At 45.6% G+C, this 11,213-nt stretch overlaps 1 protein-coding gene across 1 annotated transcript; it reads left to right on the top strand.

Moving 5' to 3' along the window:
- The first annotated feature begins 2,580 nt into the window (after window positions 1–2,580).
- On the top strand, window positions 2,581–10,969 carry DHODH (dihydroorotate dehydrogenase (quinone)). The gene is given in 9 exon segments (XM_018562897.1): window positions 2,581–2,637; window positions 4,212–4,424; window positions 5,611–5,822; window positions 6,913–6,995; window positions 9,255–9,442; window positions 9,523–9,636; window positions 9,794–9,947; window positions 10,564–10,723; window positions 10,824–10,969. Coding segments are annotated over 9 exon segments (1,260 nt in total). The 5' UTR covers window positions 2,581–2,583; the 3' UTR covers window positions 10,906–10,969.
- Window positions 10,970–11,213: the final 244 nt, after the last annotated feature.

Below are 11,213 nucleotides of genomic sequence, written 5' to 3'. Positions count from 1 at the left end.
AAGTTACAAATAAAAAAGAATAAAACATTTTTTTAAAGTCCCCCCCATACATACACGCATGCAAACAGGCGTCGGGTGCTCATACGTGTGAAAACGACGATTTCGCCCATTACGCCGCACAAGTTACATATCGCCGTCGGAATGAGAGCAATAATTGTAGGGCTATCAATCACTGATAACACTAAACTGATGAGCGGTAAAAGCTTTTAAAGCGTCACCTATGGTCAATTTTGGGCATGGTAGTTTTTTTCGATTTCGCGGGTGCGCGCAATTTTAAAGCATGACATGTTTGGTGTCTATTTACCCGACGTGACCCCGCTTTTTATATTTTACCAAAAATATGGGTAATAAATGGGTGTAGTTACTAGGGGTGTGGTCACTAAAGGGTGTGGCCACTGAGGGGTGTGGTCACTGAGGGGCGCTGTAAAGCTTTCTCGCACAGGGCGCCTAAAGACCTAAGGCCGGCCCTGGTGAGCGGAGAGGTCCCCAATATGAGCCGGGTCCAACTCTTCACTGCCAACATGCTTATTCCATAGTGAATATTGAGTTTGGTAAGACCAGTACATGTAAATGATACAGCCCGCAGAGGGGACTTCAGTAACATGGCAGAGTATATGCAGTACAGAATGTCACCCACAATCACGTATATCATATATATAAACACAGACATATTACTGGAGGTCTCACCATGGCTGCAGTCAGTATCTCCCATCGCTCACCTACTCGCTTCCCTCATCCCAGCGCATCCTAACTTACCGAGCAGCAGGCTGCCTCAGACTGACGAGCCGCCTCTCCAACCACAAAGAGCGTCCCGCCCACTCCCTGGCTGCAACAACCAATCACCGGATTCCTCCTCCAGTCCCTTGGGTGCGATTGCAGTTGCCTAGGAAACAGCTTCTCTCATTGGTTTCATCCCATTGGGTAGGAGCGACCGAGGTAAATACAGTATGGCTAGGCAGCTGGTGGGCAGCATGCATAGAAGCCAATCAGGCAACATCCATTGAAGGTTGGTAGAGAGGAAGCGTGGCCTTGTTGCCAGGGAAACGGCCCGCAGCTTGGTGGCTGGGAGAACGGTTGGAGGGGGGAGTGTCGGGGTTTGGTCGGGAGAAGGGAGATCGCTGATACCGAACCCCCGGGTGTGGCAGGAGTACAGTTTACAATGAACAATGCAGCAACGTCTCTTCCATGTTCCAGGATCACCTCCCTCCGGGGTCTTGTGCAGGAAACGCAGAATACAGCATGAAGCTGACCATGCATTTGTGGTGAAGCTTTCATTTATAATTCACTGCTATGTGTAAACAGAAGGGGATGAAATGACATAAAATCAACATTTTACCCTAGGGAAGCCTAATCAGCTCCCTAAGTAGAGCATACTCAACTTGTTTTCAGCGCAAGGCACATGCAGCACAACGTAACGCGCACAGGCATGCACCAACACACACAAACGCAATGCACAAAAGATAAAAACGTTGCTTAAAAAATAAAAAAATCCACTGCAGGATAGCAATAGGCAGTAAAAATGTGCACCCATGCGTGCAGTGAACTTAGCGCAATGCGCTGCGGATCCCTGCGTTTAGTGTGCAATATCGCAACAGCACGGCACATACTAGGTGCGCATTCATTTCAACGGCACCCCAACCCACCTCCCATCGAAAAAAGAAAGTCATGCATGTATTATTATTTTACCGTGCTGCACTGCAATGCACGCAATTGGGGGTGCAAATCAAATAACACCAGGCGAGCGGTACCGTGTGTGCTGTGCATTAACACGATCCAATTCTGTGCAAATAAGGCTCTGTTCACATGTAGAGGTTTGAAATTCAGCGCAGTTTTAAACGCGTTAGTCCCTGTGGCATGAAAACGCGTGCATTTTAACATACGGGTGGTTTCCGCACATTTGCGGCTACTACTATAGCTGGAACGCACGGAAGTCTCCCAGGAAAATCGCACTAGGGCTCTTTTGTGCAATGCGTGTTTTCATGCCGCTGCACAGGTGTGAACAGGCTAAATTGGAACGTATTATTTTTGATGTTGTGCGCGTTTCTGCACTGACGAATACGCACAGAAAACCGCTAAAGTGTGAAAGGAGCCTCAGGCGTCGATATGGTGTGAATGGGCCCTAATTTATTTAGTTTTATTAACCCCTTAATTCAGCTTTTTTTAATTATAAATGTTTTCAATTTGTGGCTGGAGGGGGGCGCACTCCGGTACCAGAGGGCCTCGTCCCGGCCGGCAATGTCTCAGGTGTCAGCTTCCAGCATGGCCTTAGAACAACACTGACATCACCAACTGTCATTACAGCTCGGGGCCACATTCCAGATCTCGTGAGAAGAGCCGTCATCAGAAGCAGGAAGGGGCGGGGCGAATGTCTGGGCAATCATCGCAAGCCAGGAAATCCTCTGCAACTCATGAGGAAATTGTAGATTTGTCAGGTTCCTGCTCAGCCACCATTAACTTTGCTGGTTTTTCCCTATAAGGACATACAATCTTAACCTATTGTGTTCAGGACCCACTTTGGGAAAGTCGTTGTTTTTCCCACATCAATCATGGCTGCTCGCTCACTGATATCAGGTCACGTGACCAATGCCAACCACAGTATGGATGCAGGAAGTGAAAATGCTGGGAGCCCACGTGAAGGTAATCAAATGTTTTATGCTGCACCGCCGTCAATGGCTCCTTAGCAAGCTCACATTGTAGCACTTGTCATATATCATGAGCCGGCAGATCTGGTTTTCCTTTATTCTTGTGTGATATTTCATACTGATAGGCTTACTGACTTCACAGGAACTACAAGTCCCAGCATGCCTATGAGGCAGGCAATTGTGATGGCATTAAGATGTGCCTTGCAGCTGGATTTTGGAACAATTTTACTTTCTGGATATGAGAATTTGTAGAGATACCCTTGGGGCTGCGGGAAAGGGTTGGTGTCCTCTGTTCAGCTCCCACAATCTGAGGGGAGTTATAATGTCCTTCATTGTGTGTGGGGGTTTGCTTCCAATAATCATACCGGCAGATCAGTAGGCATTTGATTACATTGGCTGCGATCAGCAAAACAGTAGATTTGGTGCTGGATCTTCATCACTGGCATCTTAAAGGAGAACTATGGGGTTAGGGCTTTTCCCCATAGTTCTCCTAAGGGTAACGGGAGGACGCTAGTTTTGTATAATCAGAACGGATCTCGACAATTATGTCTGGATCCACCCAGCTGCGTGAGTGACAGCTGGCTCTGCCAACCTAGAGCCAGAGCCACCTGTACCCGCCTCCTCCCCCGTCCGTTCCGCCAGTCAGCGCTGGAGGATCGGGGAGGGGGGAACCCAGTCCCTCCCCTGTCATGGCTCTCTGCAGGGACAGGATCGAGAGGTGAGCGAGCGCTGGTATGTGTTCACTCACTTCCCGATCTACTGAGCCGACCTGTGACAGTCTCATTGTCACAGGTCGGCTCAGATTATGAGGCTGAGTGAAAATCACTCACCTCATAGTTCTCCTTTAAATGCAGGAGGGTTAGTGGCCAGCATAGAGCAGCCTTTTTCAACAGTGGTGGTGGGTGGTCCTTTCTCCTGGAGCTGCACTTCTTTAATGACGTGTGTGTCCCTTGGTCCAGGAGTGCTGTGAGCCTGGGCTGCATGATGATATCCACCAAGGGGGCGAGTCTATGACGGCCTAGGCTCACCGGAAGTGGTCTGAGCAATGCTTGCTGTCATTCAATCCAGAAGGCTCGTGCCACGTGCAGCTCTGCGACAAAAGCTACTTTTTTTTAGCACAGGACAGCAAATGGAAACCCCCCCCTGAGTGCAGGCAGTCTTGGCTTTTACTTCTCTTCAGCCCTAATCCTGCGATCTTACTGCTGACATTGACCCGGCCTGCTCCTGTTCATTCTACATCCGTGCCCCATGAACGTATTCATTGCTATGGGGAAAGTGGTACTTCGAAACACTGCTGGAGGACACCAGTATAGCTACCCATAGAAATAAATGGTGTCACGATGCACATGCGCAGAATAAAGAGGAGCCGGCCGATCAATGCCGGTGGTAAGATTCTTGGATCAGGGCTAAAGGGTAAGTATAAGCCCAGGCTGCCTTCTCTCTAGAGGGAAGGGAGGGGGGCTATTATAATAAAGGTCTGATTCACTAAAGGTGAACGTGTCCTCTAACCTCTGTGAATCAGTTGACTTCTGTCATTTGCTCCATGCATTTTATTTCATTTTGTTTCAGCGTCAGTTGAAGGATGCGGCCATCATACTTTGTGGCGGAGGGCTCCTATTTTCCTCTTACCTTACCGTCAAAGGTGACGAGCGTTTCTACGCAGAACGATTATTGCCAACGTTGCAGAGGATAATATCCCCCGAGCAGGCACACACTTTGTCTATAAGGTTTGCAGCACTGGGGCTGCTCCCAAGGTGCACACAGCCCAAGTCACGAAGTCTGGTAGGTACTGGCTTAGGAATATTGTACATATGGTATTATAAAGAGCCTACCCTATCCAAAATGATTCCCGCGCAGGGCAAAGCAATAGCTTCACTCGGCTCTCCACCTTCTTGGCAGCGCACATTCCCTTTCTTATTATTTCCCGGTGTTGTGTTTAGCACCTGGGAACAAAGAGCGATACTTAGTACATTTGGGTAGCACGTTGCCTTTACTGCCATGTGACAGTGCTGGGGCTTAGTGTTTACATGCTCAGACACCCAGTGCTGTCACATGGGATGGGGAGAGAGTCATCCGCTGTGTGTAAGCTCCAAGTTGTGACATCAACCCTACACAGGGCTTCTTCTCTTCATCTCCAACGGCTAGGCAGCAGCAGGACAGAGAAGGGAAAGGGAGTATGTGCTGTAGGAGAGGGGAACAGTTAAAGTGACATTAAACCCTCAGATTTTTTAACATAAAAGAATACTGCAATGTGCGCCTTACTGTAATCCATGGTAGTTTCCCTTCTCTTTGCTGCTCTTCCTTTTAAATCCGCATGTCTTCTCATGCTCTGCAGAACTTCCCTTTTCAGCTCAGGGCCTCTTCCTGTAGTGCTGGCTCAGATTACAAACGGATACACAGACACCGTGTATACATTCCTGAGACAAGGCAGTCTGCTGCAAAACAGAAGTTCTGCAGAGCATGAGAACAGATAGATTTAAAAGGAAGAGCAGCAAAGAGAAGGGAAACTACCATGGATTACAGTAAGGCGCACATTACAGTATTGTTTTATGTTAAAAAATCTGAGGGTTTAATGTTACTTTAAGTGGAAGTGATTCTATCATGAGAGCGGTATGGGGGTTGCATTGCTTGCCTTTTTTTTTGTTTCTTTATTATACTGATTGCCTGGAATAAGCATGCTGTAAATGAGTGTCTGAATTCCTTTTCCCTGTACATGTTCTGGATCAGTGGTACAAATGACCCTGACAGCCAGGGAACTAGGATCCTCAAAAGGAAGCTCCGCAATGGCAGCCCCCATTATCTCTCGTGACTCTTGGACCCATTAACTAGAAAACTTTAAGCCCAGTTTCAGGTTTTAACACTACCCCATCCTACCTCCCTTTTTTGTGGTTGTTTTGAAAATCACTTTATACATACAGTACCTCTCCTCCTTTTTCCTTTTTATCTTACTGAAATTTTATTTCTCCAGGAGGTGAATGTTTTAGGTTGCAGGTTCAGGAACCCAGTGGGGTTAGCTGCCGGCTTTGACAAACACGCAGAGGCTGTTGACGGGCTCTTCAAAATCGGCTTTGGCTTTGTAGAGATCGGAAGTGTCACACCCAATCCTCAGGATGGGAATCGACGAGTATAGCCCAAAACCTATATTTTAACACAAAAAGTAAGGAGTCGTCTTATACGCCGGCAAATACGGTACATACATATATGAGAACTGCCCCAATAAGCAAACTAACAGCTACAAGGCACTAGAATGTACATCCACTGTGAGTGTGTATACGTGAAAAATGAATAACTAAATGTACCAATCTCGGCGCATTTAGTTATTCAATGGGTGAGCCCAATGACTGTGCTAAAATAAGGAAGTTCACACAATTTACCGTAGAAGTTTTTTTAAATACAGTGCCTTCCACCTTTTATACATAAAAAGAAAGCAGCTTGCACTGTAATACTTAACTTACCCCCATTGCTGTCCCCACAATCTTACCACTCCAATGTCCAGTGCTGTTCTACTTCCTGGTTGATTGATGCCCAGCATCACCCAACCTACTTCTTTTGGGGCCAGGGTGTCAATGATCCACTGATGATCTGCTTGAATCTAACAGGGTTAGCCACAAAAGGTTGAAGAGTTTGGAGAAGGCCGGAGAAGTGAACAATCTAGGACAGTGATGGCGAACCTTGGCACTCCAGCTGTGCCAAAACTACAAATCCCAACATGCATCTGCCTCTGGGAGTTATGTCTGTGGCTGTCAGAGCCTTGCAATGCCTCATGGGACTTGTAGTTCCAAAACAGCTGGAGTGCCAAGGTTCGCCACCACTGATCTAGGACAACATAGATGAACTGGAAAGTGAGCTGAATTGGGGAATTCTTCCAGTTCAGCGATGTTGTCCTAGATTGTTCACTTCTGCGGCCTTCTCCAAACTCTTCAACCTTTTGTGAATAACCCTGTAAGTCACTTGTAATCCATTGCAACAAGAATCCCATGGACACGTTACAGAGTTAGTAGGAGTGCTCCTCCTGAACCCTGTGCTGTGTAACTTCTACTCTCTCTCTACTTCCTTTTATAACTAGTCACCTTCAGACTTTAACGCAAGTTTGAATCTAATTATCAACTTTGACGGAAAAGTTTTTTTTTTTTAAAGGGGCAATGGTACTTTTTAGAGTGAATAAATATCAATAACAATATACTTCCCTTTAAAAAATAAAAACAGTGACCTGTTGGTGATAAAGGTGTACGGCCTCATTACATAGTACAATGTATTTTTTCATATCCAGATATGGGTTTAACAGTCATGGAATAGAGGCTGTTCGCCAGAGACTCCTCAGTAGGACAGAGAAGCAGAAGAAACTCACATCTGGTAAGGAGACATCAACATATTTTGGACCTTTTTCTTTCACCGATAAGGGGATGATCATTACTAATTGATAACCTGGCCTATAAAAGCTTTATCTTATGTTAAAGTATAACCAGCTAGAGCCCTCACTAAGTACTGCTCTGGCAGTACGGGGAGGTGGCAAGGGATCTTATGTATGTTAAGTAAATATACTTATAGGTGGGGCTATGTGCAGGTACTGTCCTGGATGGCAGAAGTACAGGTAGATGTAGGAATTAAAGCACCACACCGTTTAAAAAAAGTCCAGACACAGCTTTTTTCACTTAGGATCAGGGAACATTCAAGTAAAGTAGCCAGTGTATTTCAGGTGTCCACAACACACCGCCTTCATCGGGGCTCATCATGGCAAATCATGTATGTGCATTACAATCCCTGCAGCCTAAAAGTTGTGTTGTGATGGGAGTACTTCAGGCTTGTCAGCAGCTGGTTTGGCAGCAAATCACCAGCTTCTGACAAGTCTGAACTATTCCTATTACCTTCATCAAGCCCTGATGGAGGTGTTTTTTGGGCCCTTGAAATGCATTGCCTACTCTACTTGAATGTCCCCTGACCCTAATGGAATAAAGTTGTACCTGGACTATTTTACTTGGTGCGGCACTTTAATTCCTACATCTGCTTTGTACACTGTCATGGCCAGAATACTTAGGAGATCCTTTTGGGTTTGCGGCAGCTGTCTACACATTAGCCAGATCACCCATATTCACATTACTTATCTACTGCTGGATGAGAAACACCAAGAGAAGAACCACAAGGGTCCAGAGCATTCTTTCCACACTTTCAAATATCTGTACCTGAATGGGCTTAGTGACAGTTTTTCTTTAAATGAGGAAGAAACATATTTTTTTACTGATAAAATACAGTTTTATCCATTAAAGGAGAACTATGAGGTGCGTGCTTTTCACTCACCTCATAGTTCTAGCCGACCTGTGACAATGAGACTGTCACAGGTCGGCTCAGTAGATCGCTCACTTCTCGATCCTGTCACGGCTCTCTGCCGTGACAGGGGAGGGGCTGGATTCCCCCCTCCCCGCTCCGATCCACCAGCGCTGACTGGCGGAACGGACGGGGGAGGGGGCGGGTACAGCTGGCTCTGCCTCTAGATAGGGAGAGCCAGCTCTCACTCACGCAGCTGGGCGGATCTCGACATCGATGTCGGGATCCGCTCCGGCTGCGGCGTTTCAGTATACCTACTGAGCTTACGGTGACGGGAGGACGCTAGTTTGTGTCCTCCCGTTACCCTAAGGAGAACTATGGGGAAAAGCCCTGACCCCATAGTTCTCCTTAAGTATCCGTTTAATCATTAAAGTATATCTAACCCCCCTCCTTCCTTTTTTATTCAGTAGGGACCTCTGTCAGAAATGAGGGTAAATCCCTTCAAAGACAGTTGACAAGAGAAGAGGTGTCACCATTGCAAGCTTCCCCCCGCCTCCTAAAATTTTACATTTCCCATGACTTTCTACCCCGGTAATGGAGGTCTCAAGGACAAATGGTGAGGGTGATGAAAAAATGTGAACCATGCTTTCTGTCCAATAAATTAATTAATGTGTATATTGTATTCAAAATTAATAATAAATCATGTGTAAAAAATGTATTCCATATTAATGAATGGTATTTAGTGATTTTAATATTAATTTTGAATACAATATACACATTAATTTATTGGACAGATAGCGCTGTGCACATTTTTTCATTTAATCACTTAAGGGATTGCAACATTAACCGTCCCGTTCTATTACTGCTGCTGTCACGTTAGAGATTTGAGGTTCATTATTATCCATTTGGCGTGAATCACTGATTATAAATGGTGGGGTGAATCATCACCCCCCCTCCCAAATCTGTCCTGATAGCCTCCAGTAAACCCCTGTACCTCTGCACTCTGTGCCATTCAGAGCTTTGTTGCTTTGCACAGCGATGTCAGTCAACAGTTTAAAGATGCGTATAGGTAGAGAGAATAGAAAGATGCTCTCATCAGTCTGCAGCTTCTCCTTCACTGTCTAATCACAGCCTTGGGGCTCATTAGGGACAAGCTGCAGGTCTCTAGTGTTCATCTTTAAAGTTAAAGGGTTATTAAACCCTCGCATATTTTTGCATATATCTACTGCTAGTAAGCAGTAGATATATGCAAAATGATTAAAAAGAAAAAAAAACTTTTGAGTTTGAGGGATCGAACTGTGGTTTCACAATGTTTCGACACAGTCTTGGTATGTGCCCTCTTTCTTTTAGAGGGAATGCCGCTTGGAATAAATCTTGGAAAAAACAAGACGTCAGAAGATGCAGCTGCGGATTACACAAAAGGAGTGCGAGAACTGGGCCCTCTTGCTGATTATCTTGTCATCAATGTATCCAGTCCCAATACTCCCGGTCTTAGGGACCTTCAAGGCAAAGAACAACTGCACCACCTGCTGGCCAAGGTGTGTAAATGTTGATGTTCCCTTGTAAAAAATGTTGTCAATGTATTTAATTTGAGTTTAGTCCTTTATTTCCCCTCTAGGTGGTGAGTGCTCGGAATGCCTTGCCCCCTGACCACAGGCCGGCGTTACTGGTGAAGATCGCACCAGATCTTTCTCTGCGTGATAAGCAAGACATTGCCAGTGTTGTTACAGAGGTACGATGCTGATATATCTATAGTAGTAAGCGTAAAAAAAAATACGGTGTTTCTTTTTTATTTAGTTACAAATGGTTATGTTTCTGTCATCTTAAATGTTTAAAGGTGCATCTCTAGGCAGCTTATTTTAATATTGCTTTATTGTTGCTGCCCTCAGCTAGGTATTGACGGTTTGATTGTCGCCAACACTACAGTCAGTCGCCCCAGTACCCTCAAGGACCCCCAGAGTTGCGAGGTGGGCGGGCTGAGTGGAGTTCCACTTCGAGACATGGCAACGGAGACAGTGAGAGAGATGTACGCACTGACTTCAGGTGAGATTAACTGAGAATTTGGCCTTCATTTACCTAATGTGTTTTAAAGAAGAACTGTCTATGGTTTGATTTTTTTTTTTTTTTGGAAGCACAAGGTTAAAGTAACACTATAAAAAAAAGTAAAATCCCCAAACCCTGTCCTAGGCACCCTCCAGTACAATACTTTTACCACTACTCCCTCATCGCTCAGATTCTTGCTATCTCACCCGCAAAGTCACTGGCAATAGACAATAACACCTAGTATTGCCACCAAATACACACTAATTGGGGCATCCCCTTCCCCCAGCGCTGGTGACTGGGCGTCAGGCCCCAGTGATACATTGTGGGAAGGCAGGTAATGTGTTGCATACGTCCCCCATACCCAGAAGTACTGGATTTTTTAGAAAATGGTGATCAGAGCTGCATAAAACATAGGTATAGGCACCGAATGGCGGTAGGTGGGTTTGAGGATTTGTTCTGATAGCTTTATGTTAACGATAAGAGGGTTGATTGTTTGCTCTAAGTAACAGACTGTTTTTATGTGAAACACTTGGCACAGGAAGCTATTGAGATGACATGTGGACCTCGGACATCCGTAATCTCTTCCTTACTGTCCCATTATACCTTTCTTTCTCAGGCAAGGTCCCCATTATTGGAGTAGGAGGTATCAGTTGTGGGTTGGATGCTCTTCAGAAGATCCGTGCAGGTGCTTCTCTGGTCCAGCTGTACACTGCCCTCACATACCAAGGACCCCCTGTTGTAGGAAAAGTGGCACGGGAACTGGAGCAATTGCTTATGTAAGTTATGAAATCCCATTGGGAAAATTTTGGAAACATTTAGCAAAGGTAGACAACTTCCGCATATCTTTGTCACTGATTTCTTTTGTTCTCTCCACAGTGAGCAAGGATTTTCCAGTGTCTCAGATGCCGTGGGTGCTGACTTTAGGACAATTGCTCATGATGCATCAGTTAAATCATAAGAAAAACGTATTATGATAAGTATAGTGATCAATACGGCAGTCCTATTATTTAAAGAAACACTGCCTAGTTGTCCAATCGGGTCAAATTGAAGTGTCAGTGTCTGCGCACAGACCATGTCCCCATCCCCAGGCATGTATAGTTATCCACCCACGTTCCCTCAACACCTCTCATCTGCAGCATCTAAGCACTCAGGCCATAGCACTGTTGCATGATAAAAGGTTATATGCTTCCTCTTGCCAAAAAGCCCAATTCCATTAGTATGGGCTATGGCAGTGTCTGAGCGTGACTCAGTAAGTATAAGTGCTTA

This window comes from Nanorana parkeri, unplaced genomic scaffold (assembly GCF_000935625.1).
Source record: "Nanorana parkeri isolate BGI_ZX_2015 unplaced genomic scaffold, ASM93562v1 scaffold610, whole genome shotgun sequence".
Classification (NCBI taxonomy): Eukaryota; Metazoa; Chordata; class Amphibia; order Anura; family Dicroglossidae; genus Nanorana; species Nanorana parkeri.
This window is presented reverse-complemented; position numbering and strand designations above follow the sequence as displayed.